The sequence below is a fragment of the Lampris incognitus genome, chromosome 2 (genome assembly GCF_029633865.1).
Source record: "Lampris incognitus isolate fLamInc1 chromosome 2, fLamInc1.hap2, whole genome shotgun sequence".
Lineage (NCBI taxonomy): Eukaryota > Metazoa > Chordata > Actinopteri > Lampriformes > Lampridae > Lampris > Lampris incognitus.
The window spans coordinates 27,160,200-27,175,520 of record NC_079212.1 but is presented as its reverse complement, the minus strand read 5'-3'; the positions used below and the strand labels follow the sequence as shown (position 1 = coordinate 27,175,520).

The 15,321-nt window shown below is 41.4% G+C and overlaps 1 protein-coding gene across 2 annotated transcripts; it reads right to left on the bottom strand.

Annotated features, from left to right (window-relative positions):
• Window positions 1–2,762: 2,762 nt before the first annotated feature.
• Window positions 2,763–14,483, bottom strand: eno1a (enolase 1a, (alpha)). 2 transcript variants are annotated; one of them, XM_056299067.1, is made up of 12 exons: window positions 14,209–14,483; window positions 12,217–12,311; window positions 8,055–8,150; window positions 7,361–7,419; window positions 6,859–6,928; window positions 6,247–6,380; window positions 5,793–6,015; window positions 4,808–5,005; window positions 3,962–4,163; window positions 3,736–3,844; window positions 3,500–3,558; window positions 2,763–3,265 (listed from the first exon to the last, which is right to left on the bottom strand). In XM_056299067.1, exons 2-12 carry the CDS (start codon window positions 12,299–12,301, stop codon window positions 3,202–3,204), a joined length of 1,299 nt encoding a protein of 432 aa, XP_056155042.1. In that variant the 5' UTR covers window positions 12,302–12,311; window positions 14,209–14,483; the 3' UTR covers window positions 2,763–3,201. The 2 variants fall into 2 exon arrangements, with proteins under 2 accessions (XP_056155042.1, XP_056155050.1); XM_056299075.1 differs by lacking the exons at window positions 7,361–7,419; window positions 14,209–14,483 and having other exon boundaries at window positions 12,217–12,241.
• Window positions 14,484–15,321: the final 838 nt, after the last annotated feature.

The window sequence follows — 15,321 nt, the reverse complement described above, 5'->3', positions numbered from 1 at the left end:
AATTAGCATTAGTGTAACTCATGAAAAAACATGAACACGTTACACGTTGCTATAAAAACAAAACAAAACCGAAAAAAGTGCAAAGCATTGTGTCCACTATAGTTACACAACACAAACGATATCTACTCTGAATACCGCAAGCGTTTGTCCAAAGTCAACTTGTTGTGTCAAGTCTTAATCTCACCGTTACTTACTCCTGTAGCTATGGTGGCAAGTTTCCCCACAAGGTAAATAAATTCATTCGAACTTCATATCTTCGTTTTATAAGGTTAGCATTATCATCACGTTACATAGTGTGACCTTACAAGAGAAATAAGTTGATGTGTATCCACAAAAAGTATTCCAAATAATAGCAGAGGAATAAGAGTATAATATCACCCAAACAAAGGCAACTTAGCTAGCCACCTAACAGGATAGTGACAATAGCTTGATGGGTACAGTCTACTCCCTGGGAAACAGGCATTGTGCTGAACATTACTAGTTGGAAAATGTACATAGGATGATGAACAGCAATGTTAGCCACTTGCTGAGATTACATGTGCAGTAATATCACAGAAAGAAACCTATTTCGATTGCATCTGCTCTGTTCTAATCTCCGTTATGGGGCCATTATCTCAGGCATTAGACCGCTTCTAGCGTGCTAGCCCAATCAGTGCTATTCATTAACGTTAGCAATGATTCGTGGTAACCAAGCAGCAACAGCAAGTGGCAAACAAGTAGACCGAGCTAGCGACTAGCTAATGCTAATGGCCAAATTAGCTAGCTAGCTAGCCAACGGTTAGGTGTTAGCATTCCAGCGTTAACAAACTATTCCCTCATATTTATCACCTTGTTTTGCGTTTATTGTTTAACACAAAATGCAGAGAAAACTGCTGGCTCCAGCTTGCAACACTTACCTCGAAGAGCTTGTTCTACAACATCAGTGATTTTTTTTTGGATGAAAGACTGCAACAACAAACAATAGCAGCAGCAGAGGCAATTAGCTAACGTTAGTTAGCCAAGTGTCCCCCCCCCACCCCAACAGAGAGTAGGGTTAGTTAGCTTGAGGAGCTACAATGCCACTTGTATTTTTTTTTTCTTGTGCAGATATGACGGACTTAACCACGTTTGATAATGTCATAAATGACAGACTTCAGAATAAGGAGGGAGTAATCGCTGCCGGGATGCTCAGACTAGAGTATGTGAGAGGCACTCAGCATGACAGCATCCTTCATCTTGGGGTGAGAACAGTCGGGGGGTTCTCAAAGTTCCACTGGTAAAATAGCGCCACCTACTGGTATATCTAAAGAATGTGTCACTGCGCCTGATGATGCCAACCGGGTGTCTGTAAAACAGCTCATGCACACATTTTTGCTCGATTAAGTCTATTATATCAGTCAGTTCTTGGGCTGACAATAGTATTGCTCATTTTTGGATAAAATAGAATAGAATAGAATAGAATAGAAAAGAATAAGAAAAGTAACTGAAGTGATGTTTTCAATTGTATTGAGTGAAGTGAAATAATGTGAGGTTCAAAAATAAATACAGGAGTCAGACTAGACAAAACAACACAAGATTTGACTAGACTTGGCTAGAATATACTAGAATAAATAGAACTCCACAGGCAAAATGTCGCTAGTCCACATTAATCTGTACACTTATTTTAAAAATTGACTTATTTTGATTGTACATTCTCAAAAAAATCATCAACCACAAACGTCATTTTTTTAATATCCATAAGAAGGGTAGTGGACAAAACGATGCACTTAGATTCGATCAAATACATTAATTTTACGAAAGCGCTGATGGAGATTAAATTCACGGCATTTGAGTGTGGCAGTACGAGACACTGGAAAACTGTACGCCACATCTTTGACCACTAGATGGCGTCTGTCTCAAAGAGGAGAAACGTAGGCGTTCGGGTTTCTAAGAGCGACGTTTATTTTAGTTTTGGATCTATTTGAAATATCAGTTAACTAACCAGTCAGATTTTATACCCGCTCAAGTTTCAGTTTATTCTACATAGGTCTACTTAATTGTTAGGCTGTGATTTTTTTTTCTAAATTAGGTCTCTTACTTGAATTACTTAATGAAACCCAAACACGTGAAAATTGTATGCACTGCAATGTCGCATATTTGTTTTGCCTCTGTGATTTTCCACTTATCTAAAAAGATAGTGAACTTATGCAAGACTGCACAATGCCCCTCAGAAATAAAACAGTGGGGCCAAGAACTGGTTGGCAATCTAATGTGGTATTGTACCGCTGGTGAATAGACCTACATTCATCTTGGGAAGGCTCAGTACACAGAGCTCACACGCCCATAAAGGAGGCTGTGGATCGTTTTCTTCAGGCCAGAAATGGCGTCCCCTCAGCACTGAGCTCTCAGTGGCACTCCAATTACATCACACACACATCAGACAGACAGGAGCACTTCCTAAGGAGGTCTATTATGAAGCTTTAGACACAGCAGGTATAGTGCCTCTCTCCTTCATCCTCAAGATACCACTGCATTATATCAGTTTTGATATCAACCAAGTGTAGGCTTACCCTTAATCAGTGCAGTGCACTGGGGAAATAACTGGTCTGACTTTAATTAAAATGTTTACTTGGTTGCTTTTTAAAAAAAATTTTTTTTACATATCCTTGTGTTTTTCATTTTAATTATACCTTGGGACTGTCGGTGGCAATGCTTTGAATCAGAAAAGAAATTGCAATGAATTACAAACTGTATATTCTTGTTCTACGCTAATCTGCACACCTTTAGAATAGAAGGACACCGAGTTTCAAATAATCTTTTATTACTTATTTGTGCCAATGCTTACAGTAACACTAGAACTCCTTCGACATACACATTGCACATACTCTTGTCATTGCTCAAGGCATGACTGTACTAAACTTACAGTAGCTCTTTGTTGAAATTCGAGAGACAACCAGGTATCACTACAACTCACTAAGAAGCAAAACAAAGTACTCTCACACATTGACACAAACACAAACAAAAGGACCAGTACTATTCAAGAGCCAAAGCATAGTTGGTGGATGAGCTACGCTGTGGTGCAGCAGGACATAGATTTCTGGGCCACAGGCCACAGACTTGGACCTTAGATTTCAATGGTGTTCCGTCTTCTCTCTGAACAGAGCAGGCAACCTAGCATGGCATAGAAGTGTGAGGATTATTTATGCACGATGAAAACATAGAGGCCCAAGGAGGAGGACCAGCTCAGATGGGGTGTCTGAAGTTCTGGCCAGCGAAGCGGGCCTTGGCGCCAAGCTCCTCTTCAATCCTGAGGGACAGTCATCACAGTTTGTTAACTTGACAAGGTTTGTACTCCTAGCAGCTGGCACACCTGAAACACTGCAATATGCAATCTCCTTTTGGAAAATGAGTCATTGATGCAAAAGCTATATTTGTTTCAGTAGTCTGATGGCAAGGTATCACGCTTCTGAAGGGACATCATCATCAAACCTGATGATGATTTCATGTCAGCATTTAGTGTTTGTTTTCTCATTGGACTCACCTGAGCAGCTGGTTGTACTTGGCCAGGCGCTCAGATCGGCAAGGTGCTCCAGTCTTTATCTGTGGAAGGAAGTAAACACCATACACAAGCAAGTTTATCATCTCAAAAACTATAATGGAGTCTGCAATATTTTGGATCCAAAAAAAAAAGAAAAAAAAGCTTACAGCTATTTTCTGAACATAGAGATCAGGCAAGACAAAACGTCCTTTTCTCTAGAGTCACCTGTGAGGATTTACCTGCCCAGTGCAGAGTCCAACCACCAGGTCAGCAATAAAGGTGTCCTCAGTCTCTCCAGAGCGATGACTGACCATCACACCCCAGCCATTGCTCTGAGCCATCTTGCAGCTGGAAAATGTACACAAGCCCGTTAGCTACATATTGTGCATGCTAGACTGTTGTTAGTGAGTACAATCACTGTGTTTGAGCCAAAAATGGCAGCCACTCATCAGCCAGTACACTCACGCCTTCAGGGACTCCATGACGGAGCCAATCTGGTTGACCTTGAGCAGAAGACAGTTGCAGGCCTTTTCAGCCACACCTTTGGCGATGCGCTTGGGGTTGGTGACTGTAAGGTCGTCCCCCACCACCTGGATGCTGGTGCTGGCTGTGAATTTGGACCACGCTGCCCAGTCGTCCTGGTCAAAGGGGTCCTCTATTGACACCACTGGAAAGAGAAGACGGAGGGGGTAGTGTTTACAGCCTTTTAATGCAATAACCAACGCAATCAGTCAATATAGGACAGGTAGGATGAGCCGCTTATTCTAAAAGCTGTAATGTAGGGGAGAGTCCAAAGACAAATGCATAGCATATTATGGCTTAGGTATGATTTACCTGATCTTAAATTAGAGGATGGATAGGAGTATTCATTCAAGTTATTTTAGTAGCTTGGCTAGACTCTTTCTTCAGCCATTTTGCAGATATGTTATTGTTAGAGTTATTTAGATATTATACTGTATACATTATGCAGCATTTCAAACTCAAATGATCAGTTTTCCATTTTTAAAACATTGCTTCTACTAACAAAGCGCTTATCAAGTCCCAAAACCCTACAGAATCCCAAAACACTCATTTTATTTTGATTCTATCCTTCGTTAGACTACTGACACAGATATGGCTTAATGAGTCTCTCGTTCCCTTTTAAAAAGTAGACCTCGGGATCTGCCTATCCTCCTCCCTACCAAAAGATTCCCCATAGTATTTTGGAAGCTAGACATCTTAGCAGGACTAGTCTCTGGGCTGTAATGAGGTGTGTGTGTGTGTGTGTATATGTGTGTGTGTGTGTGTGTGTGTGTGTGTGTGACAACCCACCTGGGTAATCCTTTACGAAGCTCCTGTAGAGGTCAGCCAGCTGGTCAGGGGTAATGTAACGGCTGGGGTCATCAGGAGACTTGAAGTCCAGGTCATATTTGCCATCCTTGTAGAACTCAGAGGCAGCCACATCCATGCCGATGACAATCTTGTCAGTGTAGCCGGCCTTGGCGATGGCATTCTTCAACAGCTCAAGAGCTGAAAGCAGACAGAAATCCACAAATATGATGAAGAGCAGTACATATAGGGTAGTATATAGTAGATATCCGTCTACAGCAATATACTATGTATGTAATAGATAGATAGATAGATAGATAGATAGATAGATAGATAGATAGATAGATAGATAGATAGATAGATAGATAGATAGATAGATAGATAGATAGATAGATAGATAGATAGATAGATAGATAGATAGATAGATAGATAGATGTAAAGTCTCCGCAAAAGTCCTCACTAAAGCCTGAGGTCCACTGACGTATTTACCATATAGCACCCAGATCTATCACCGAGACAGTGTGCAGTGGACTCAGTAGCAGCCATTCAATGCATTATTCAGTACCGAGTTGAAGCCTTAATTGGGAAACCATCTGCTGACCGAGGAGTGACATTCCTGGCTTGAGCAGCATAGAACTAGGGTCAAAAGGGGGCTCAGCACTCTTAAGGATCTGTGGGTGGGTGGGAGTGGGCAGGGGGAGGGGGTGTTCAAAAGTAAACTACTTCCCTGGGAAGTAGAGGAATGTATTGTTATAAGGATACTCTTTTAGCTGGACAAGGCATGCACTTTGGGACTTAATAGTGTCACAAAACCATTAAAATCTCGATTAAAATCTCAACTCATTCCTCAAACACAGACCACTGAAATATTACTGTCTGAAAAGTTTCAGTGGGAGCTCCGTTCTGCTGGCTTGGGCCAGGCTCTTATTTTTAACCAGTCGAGATGATTATGCCGATTCATGCTGAGTCATGCTGACTCTCTTCTTACCCTCTTTGTTCTCCAGGATGTTTGGTGCGAAGCCGCCCTCGTCTCCCACGTTGGTGGCATCCTTTCCATACTTCTCCTTGATCACATTCTTCAGGTTGTGGTAGACCTCGGCACCAATGCGCATGGCCTCCTTGAAGCTGCTGGCTCCCACGGGCAGGATCATGAACTCCTGCATAGCCAATTTGTTGCCAGCATGGGAGCCACCGTTGATGACATTAAAAGCCTGAAGGTGAGAAGAGAGATTCTGAAATTCATCCTGATAGAAACTTTGGCACACATCATGGTTCTTCTTGGTGATTTACACTTCATTATGGGTTCGTTGCCCCCAATGCAAATTGATATTTCAATTCTTTTTCAGTCAACGGCTTTGGCGCATAGCATTCTAGTTTAAATTCTGTGACTGGAGTCCAGAAGTGAGCAGAATTGCTATGGTAAGTGTAAAGGGTGTACTCACGGGAACAGGGAGGATGACTTCGGGATGGCCAGCGAGGTCTGCAATGTGGCGGTAGAGGGGCACGCCCTTCTCTGCAGCACCAGCCTTGCACACAGCCAGGGACACCCCCAGGATGGCGTTAGCACCAAACTTAGCTGCAGGAGGGCAAATACAAATTTCTGTATATTTTGGGAAGCATCGTTCTTTCAAAAATTTGAAATTGAAGTGTTCCAAAATGCCATATTCCAAGGCAATACATTTCCATTTTATATATGCGTATATAATAAAAATGTATAATCTTATGCTCTTCATTCGGTATCATTTAAAACATTTGAAGTACTATCACCTGCTATTCACCAATAATTACCAATGGTAAATTGAAATTTTATGCTGACAATTATATTGTGAGATTAGTTGTCACTTTTTTCCCCCCAATGGTGCAAACTCAAACTGGAAGTGCACTCTTCAAATACAGCAACTGTTCTAAACTCTAAACTTTTACCCCTAAAATTCTGTCCTCATCTTAACAAAGAAGAATACGGGCCTGTCATCTTAGCTTTGAGGTTCAAAATGCTAACATCTCACTTCGCTGACTCCTACTACTGTGAGATATACATGAAAGCAGCAGCTTACACTTGTTCTCTGTGCCATCCATGTCCAACATCAGCTTGTCAACCTTCTCCTGCTCCAGGACATTCACATTCTAAGTAAGAGAAAACAGGGCACATTTTTTTTAGAGTTTAAAGAAAACAAAGAGCGAATGGAACTTAAAGGCTTAATATTCACTGGTTAGTTCAAAAGAGCACACTCCAATGGTGTTACAGTATTCACAGCATCTCAGTGTGGTGCAGTATGTTATTCAAGACACCTCGGACATGTCATCTTCATGACTTATAAATTCAAGTAACACTGATTGACTTAATATAAAATGCTCACATACAGAAAGACAAAACAGCTTTTTAAGGCTTACTTTCATTTTACACATCTTACCCTATCATCTGGATTAGCTGCTAATGACCATTATTCCAAGGCACAAAAAAAAAACGTATTCCTTCCTCGATGTAATTCTGTGTACATTTTTAAGGCCTTTGAGATGAGCACACAGTCACATTAGTCAAACAATAAATGGTCCTACCTGGCTAATCAGTGCTGGTGCAATAGTTTTATTGATATGCTCAACAGCTTTTGAGACACCTGCAAGGGACAAGCACACCATCACTGACCCAGGGGAAAAAAACCCAACAGAACATGCAGAGCAGGCATGACAGACAATCACAGATTAATTCACCCAGGGCTATGTGAAACAAGCAACCATATTGACAGATGATGTGCTACTACTATATTAGTGATCATGGTACTTGGGGTATCAACAATACAACAATCTTAAACTGCTATTTGTTTCATGTTTGTTTTTGTTTTTTTTGTTTTTTCCCCCCCTCTACAGATCTGTGATCGCCTGGTTGTGCCTGCTGAGGTTAGTTTTCAAAAGCAAACCTCACTGCTCATGCTGTCGGACACAGTAGCGCGTTAAAGAGAGTGCCTCTCTCGTTTCTGCGATTCCACACACTTTACCTGGTTACACAAAGCTGGGGCCAAGAACTCATTTACATATTTAACAGCCCTTTTCACCCCTGACAGAGGAGGAGGAAAGATAGAGGGAGCAGAAGTGAAGAAAAAAGGGGTGAGCACACAGAGAATGTCCGAGAGTCTCCACATAAGTGATCTAGAAACACGAAGTCAGGACATATGTCCCTTATAATACAAGTTTACAGAAAAATACAGGTAACTAGGACATCTGGGGAGGAAATCAGCAGGGTAGTTCTTCCTACCTTTGCCCATGTAGCGTGTCTTGTCATTGTCACGCAGTTCCAAAGCCTCATAGATGCCAGTGGAGGCACCGCTGGGAACAGCAGCTCTGAACAGACCTGAGAAACAGAGACGATCTTGTGTCACTTCCAAAACCAATGTTACCTTAAAACTTAAGTAAATGGTGAAACAATGTTGACCTTGACATTTCAATTTTTTTGTGACAAGAGTTACTCCATTCTTTTGAAATCTGATTTCATAATAACTGAATGGACTGTGAAGTTCGATGGAAGACTGCCCTACAATAAAACCATTTGTGCAGTAACTGTTGCTAAGTATTTAGGAAACCAGAGAAAGTAAAAGTCACTATAGGTTGCCATTCAATTAGTGAGTGGCTTGCCCTCATACTGTAAATACTTTTCTCTGTCCCATCTGAAAAAGAGTGGGAAGCAAGAGTGAGATAGAGAGGAAGTGAACGAGACAGAGAGCGCAAGAGCCAGAAAAGGAGGGGGAAGGGGGAAGAAAAAAGGACAGAACAGGTCACAGACTGTGCCGCATCGTACTGTGATGTAATAGGAGGAGACAAGCTGCTCACTGAGCATGTGCAGTAGATCTGTGGAAAGGATGACTTGGCACACCCACATGTAAGAGGCTGACCAATTTGAATTCCACCATGAGGGGAGAAATTGGGGATGTGCAAAATCCATTCTGTTTGTTCACTGGACTGGAAGCCATGGTGTGAACCATGCACTGAGGGGATTTAAGGCTTAGCCAGGAGGACTCGGCATTTATCTGGGCCATGGATTCAGGGTTACCAAATCATCTGCATCAAGACATCAGCCTACCTGCAACTCTCAGATGCTGCCAGCCTTCACAGAGTACATAAACTGAGACCTAGTGCCATGTATATAGATTATGCTGCATATTTTATATATATATATATATATATACACTACCGTTCAAAAGTTTGGGATCACCCAAACAATTTTGTGTTTTCCATGAAAAGTCACACTTATTCACCACCATATGTTGTGAAATGAATAGAAAATAGAGTCAAGACATTGACAAGGTTAGAAATAATGATTTGTATTTGAAATAAGATTTTTTTACATCAAACTTTGCTTTCGTCAAAGAATCCTCCATTTGCAGCAATTACAGCATTGCAGACCTTTGGCATTCTAGCTGTTAATTTGTTGAGGTAATCTGGAGAAATTGCACCCCACGCTTCCAGAAGCAGCTCCCACAAGTTGGATTGGTTGGATGGGCACTTCTTTGAGCAGATTGAGTTTCTGGAGCATCACATTTGTGGGGTCAATTAAACGCTCAAAATGGCCAGAAAAAGAGAACTTTCATCTGAAACTCGACAGTCTATTCTTGTTCTTAGAAATGAAGGCTATTCCATGCGAGAAATTGCTAAGAAATTGAAGATTTCCTACACCGGTGTGTACTACTCCCTTCAGAGGACAGCACAAACAGGCTCTAACAGGTACTATTTAATGAAGATGCCAGTTGGGGACCTGTGAGGCGTCTGTTTCTCAAACTAGAGACTCTAATGTACTTATCTTCTTGCTCAGTTGTGCAACGCGGCCTCCCACTTCTTTTTCTACTCTGGTTAGAGCCTGTTTGTGCTGTCCTCTGAAGGGAGTAGTACACACCGGTGTAGGAAATCTTCAATTTCTTAGCAATTTCTCGCATGGAATAGCCTTCATTTCTAAGAACAAGAATAGACTGTCGAGTTTCAGATGAAAGTTCTCTTTTTCTGGCCATTTTGAGCGTTTAATTGACCCCACAAATGTGATGCTCCAGAAACTCAATCTGCTCAAAGAAGTGCCCATCCAACCAATCCAACTTGTGGGAGCTGCTTCTGGAAGCGTGGGGTGCAATTTCTCCAGATTACCTCAACAAATTAACAGCTAGAATGCCAAAGGTCTGCAATGCTGTAATTGCTGCAAATGGAGGATTCTTTGACGAAAGCAAAGTTTGATGTAAAAAAAATCTTATTTCAAATACAAATCATTATTTCTAACCTTGTCAATGTCTTGACTCTATTTTCTATTCATTTCACAACATATGGTGGTGAATAAGTGTGACTTTTCATGGAAAACACAAAATTGTTTGGGTGATCCCAAACTTTTGAACGGTAGTGTATATATATATATATATATATATATATATATATATATATATATATATATATATATATATATATATATATATATAACAACAAGTTCCACAATAGGTTTGGTCCTTAATCAGAGCAATTATTGACATGCAATGCATCAGTAATTTTTTTTAATAAATAGAATTCAAATTCATTTCAATTTTTTTGTAACTAATTTACTATTCAGTGGCTTTAATAGTTACCATAACTGTCATCTCACCACATTTCTAGTATCTGAAAATAGACCATAGTAACAAAGAGCATCAGGTCTTTTAGTATAGTTGAGAGGCAAGCTAGTTATGTAACATGCTGAAACACATTAAGTCTTCCTGACTTGCTTTGAGTGCTGCACACTCCCCTTTACTCTATGCAGAGAGAAATTCTAGAACAAGGTCTGGTTGTCTACAAATGGCTTGGATCTCATTAAAAAAAAAGCATTAAATTGCTATTTGAGTGCATGTTGCAAGTTGCAACACCCAGCAGCTAATCCACTAGTAAAACATGGAAGGTCTATTGAATGGAGTACACCCATTTCAAACGGTATTTATGACCATTGAAACATATTCAGAATGATTCCCCTGTCCTCCCCTTCCTAGCATGTCTTCGGTCATTCAGTGTAGATCATTAACATTCTCAGGCCATTACACTGAGTTGAGCTGTTCTTTTGTTTAAGTCCACAGAGCAGAACAACTAAAAAGCTTGGCTTCGATGGGCTATGGAAAAACCAATCTCTGTTGTTGCCCATTAGTTGATTAAATAAAATCAATTTCAGGCTTGCTCATATCCATTTTATCCAACAGTGAAGGGCTGAAAGGCTTTTTGCCACAGCCTGATTCTCAACAGCAAGTTCATATCCAGTTCCCCATGCATTGAGGGGAAAGCAGGTATGGACTTCATTTAGCTACATGCCATATCCAGACTGTACCCAATATCATGGCATCAAACTCATAATGCTAGAGTAGTCCTGCCTACTGTATGTGCCATCTGTGTGCCTAGACAGGAATCCCAACAATATCTGAGTGCTATAATACCAGTGTGCTATTACAGGAGCTATTTTCACACACCCAGGATCTGACAGGGAGCCAAGAGGGAACACGGGCTTCGCCCTGCTGGAAGGCCATAACAACTTCAGTGTCCTTTCATTATGTTGAAACTGCATGTCACTATTAGAATTTGGGATTTGATAGCATTTTATGGAATCTGAAACGAAACCAGTATTGAATCTGCTTATCGAATCCAAATCCATTCAAATTTCCTATTGAATGTTTTTGATGAATTATTTAAAAAATATATATTTTTGATTCACTCATGTTTGGGCACTACATCACAAACCCCAAACATTGCACGGACGCACTTAACCTCATGCAAAAATAGTCATCATACCTAAACCATGAGGAGTCTACAGTGAAGAGACGCAGACCTTTCACCATCACCTATCGAATTCACAGTAAAAATTTAATTACCTTTTTACTGTAATATGTGGTTTTAATATGTCACAGCAACCGATGGCAGTTGTAGAACAAAGATCCACATATGGGGGGAAAAAGGTTCAATAAGAGATTTTTTTTTTAACTGAGCTTATCGAATCCAGAAATTTGATCAACTCTGAACCGTTTCCAAAACTGTTCCCATTACCGAACCCCAACCCAAGTCACTATACCATCCATATGATGATGTTACATGTGCAGCGCAGGGAAATAATTTATGTGAAGGCTCTATTGAATCATCCTTTGCCTAAACTCTTAATCATTCAAAAATAGTATCACACACATACTGATGCAACTCAGGGGAACTTAATGGAATGTTCCCCTTGGTTTCATTTAACACCCAAAGTTTTGCAAAAGCTAATGTCTCACACTTGTAAAACTTAATTCTTCATTCCTTAACCCTTACAAGAATAGAAAAGTGTTCACAATAGTTCAGACTTTAAGACATTTGTAATTATTTGAACATTAAAATGTCAGTCATAACATGCAGACACACACCACACACACACACACACACACACACCAGCCAAGCCATACCTTTCTTGGTGTACAGGTCAACCTCCACTGTGGGGTTGCCACGGGAGTCGAAAATCTCGCGGGCGTGGATCTTCAGGATGGACATAGTTCTGGATCTATGGAGGAGCAGAAAAGGATCAGATATTTTGCTGCAGTGCTACAGACTTGGCAGACATGCACAGGTGACAGTGCGTTATAACATAACAGACAGTGAGTTGGCAAAATTTGGGATACTCGAGGATGCGCTGCACAAAATCTAGACTCGATGTTGCTGATTGAAAAATGGGTATATAAACTAAGCTTAAAACAAAAACATACCGTGGACTCTGTTACTAAACTAAAGTATCAACTGTGCTGCTGTGCAAATCCACTAAACTGATGTTACCTGGTCAGCATGGCAGAGGTATTAATCCCAACAAGGCGTGGCTCATGTAACAAAGAATGCAACAAGGTTTACTCTCATAAGTGTATGCTTAATCTTAACAAAACTGAGCTGATAGCAGTGGAGTTATCAAAAGTAGAATAAAGCAGAAAATGATATGCAACAAAGGTGATAATAAGTGACAAAAAGTAATAATAAGTGAGGCATTTGAGACATATTTGACTTGGTTTTGTCTCTTTGTCATTCTATTGATATGTAGTGGCAAGGGTAGTGGTCTTATCTCAGGGTGGCCTGTGTTATCTCTCCAAATTCCAGGCAATAGCAAGGGTCGGGAGGGAGGGGGGGTGTTAAGTCAGCCTGGGTATGGCCCATATGACACCTGCTGCACAATATATTTTCATGTTGTTTTATCTGAATGCCCTGACTTGCTCTTCTGACAATTTCTAAATGCATGAATGAACTGGACTTTAGCCTCCCAAGATAGAGAGCACAACTCCATCATGCCCTGCTGAACCAATGGAAAATCCTCTGCCCTTAAATGTCTGTGTGGAAACTTGCCACTGGCTATAACAGTTAGGGGCCAAAGTCTGAATATACACAGACTCTCTTCCTAAGCTGACAAAACAACTATCCATCAATGTTTACAGTTCAACTAAGCCAAGGGCTTGAACGCCACAATAATGGTGGCATAGAGAACAACGTGAGGCAACAATACCATTATGTTGTGAATATCATCCAGTGCATTGTGGATCTATTAACCGTTTGTGTCATACAAACCATGGTGATCCCAAACCTTGGGTAACATAACTAAGTTAATGCCTCAATATGGCAGCTAAATAAATAATTACAGCGTGATGTTAGATTGACTGGGAATCAAATACGCTCGTTTTATGTTCACTTGGCGAGCTGTTTGGCTATATGTGGGGGTTGCGATAACTTGTTTCTCTATGTTCATATTAACACTTGATTAACACGAGTAAATCAAATCTTTGGTTTAAGGAAGCTGCGATAGCAACACACCTTTAAGTCTACCAATTCATTGAAATCACTGCTTACATGCAACAATATTAGCCAATGCAGGCGAAACATTTACTAGCCAACGCAATGGACTTCCCCATTCTATTTCCTTGTCACACCTCCACATGGCCACTTCATCGTGGATTACAAGATAAATCTGAGCCACTTAGATATCGCAATAGTACAGTACATCAGTATACAGAGACCAGTGAAAGCTATCTATCGAAGTTGGAATACACTACGTTCCAGTGAGGCTGCAACTTGACGCCCTCTCCTCATACGCCACACTTCCAAATGGAGTGACAGCTCGCCAGCTGACGGCCGCGTTTAAAAATAGACGAGTCTCCTCGACAGCAAACCACAACCATCGCGTCGTGTTATAACGTTCCCACCCAAAAGACGGTGTATCGAACAAATAACACGATCTCGATGCAAGGATTAAACACGGAGAGGTCATTGCGGAAGATGGGGGGACATGTGCAAATTTCGCAAATGAAGAAAAGCCAGTCCTGAAGTAAATCATAATTACCGAACTGAATCCTTACAGTTGTTGCTTTGCTGAGTTACATAAAATAATTAAAGATCTAATATTATATTACAGTACAAGTGCTTACCTTTCCTGGCCTAACTGTGTGCAGGGGTAGCGCTCGCTCTCGTGCGGGAAGGCAGAGAAGGCGGTGGTGATGCGCGGCCACGATCATATGCGGACGGAGACAGGAAGAAGCGGCAGCGAGGGCTTTCTCCATTGGCCGAGGGGGACTGACGCTATAAGAGTCATCATCATCGTCTGCTCATTTAACAGTGCGGAAGCGGGCTCTCGCACGTACGTCGCCAGTAGCGTCGCGGTGCCTCCGCGGAGGAGCGAGACGCGATGTTCAAACAGGCAGTCCACGGTCCACCTTCACCCCTCCGACAGACCCGTTTTATCTAAAGCGACGAGCTAGAGACGCAGCACTTTAAGCAGACAAGTAAATTCAAATAAAGTGCCCGCTGGCATCATAAATAGTAGTCATATCATAGCCGGCAGGGAGTGTGTGTCGTGGCAAGTGCATTTGGTGTAAGTGCGCCTTGGCTCGTCAAGAGGCTGCGAAATTACTAGGGGCATCACCACTTTTATATGTTTTATTCCCCGGAGTAAGCATGCTGAAAATGGTTTTTGGGGATGATGTGGCATGTGCTCATTAAACTCTTCAATGGGGAGGAGGAGGGGGAGAAAGGAGCTAGCAGTGACACGGCGATTTGAGTACGTGCAGGCTGGCACACTGGCATCGCCAATGCAGTGGTCCATTACTGGTCACATGCCGGCTGTGGTCACGTTTTTTTTTCTCTGACGATGACTTTCCCCCATTCACACCCTGAATAAACGTCACGATGAGAGGCGTGGGGTACAATCACAAAACCCTGTCTCTTTTTGAGTCGAAATACATTAATATTTACTCACGTATAATCACAGCCTAACATTTTAGCTCACGTTTTTTCCATTGCAGATGAAAACTAATCGACCCACAACTGGGCAATGACGTTTGCGCAGAACGCATAGGTCCAAAGAAATGCATTCTCACTTTTATTCGGCAAAATACTTGCACAAGTCGCCTGGGTTAATCATGGGTTTATTGTGCCACCCTTATTTCCGTAGACAAAGGATGGGTCACAAAATGACTGTTGGTGAACTGTGGGTTTTCCCTGACATCTAACATTTCATTATTTCCGGACATGTATTGCAGCAG

Bases quoted from the DNA above. Each gene is read 5' to 3' on its own strand.
- eno1a (XM_056299067.1), bottom strand. From the start codon at position 12,301: ATGTCCATCCTGAAGATCCACGCCCGCGAGATTTTCGACTCCCGTGGC. The intron at 8,151-12,216 runs GTATGGCTTGGC...TCTGTTTCTCAG, and splicing joins TGACCTGTACACCAAGAAAG to GTCTGTTCAGAGCTGCTGTT. The intron at 6,016-6,246 runs GTGAGTACACCC...TCTCACCTTCAG, and splicing joins AAGTCATCCTCCCTGTTCCC to GCTTTTAATGTCATCAACGG.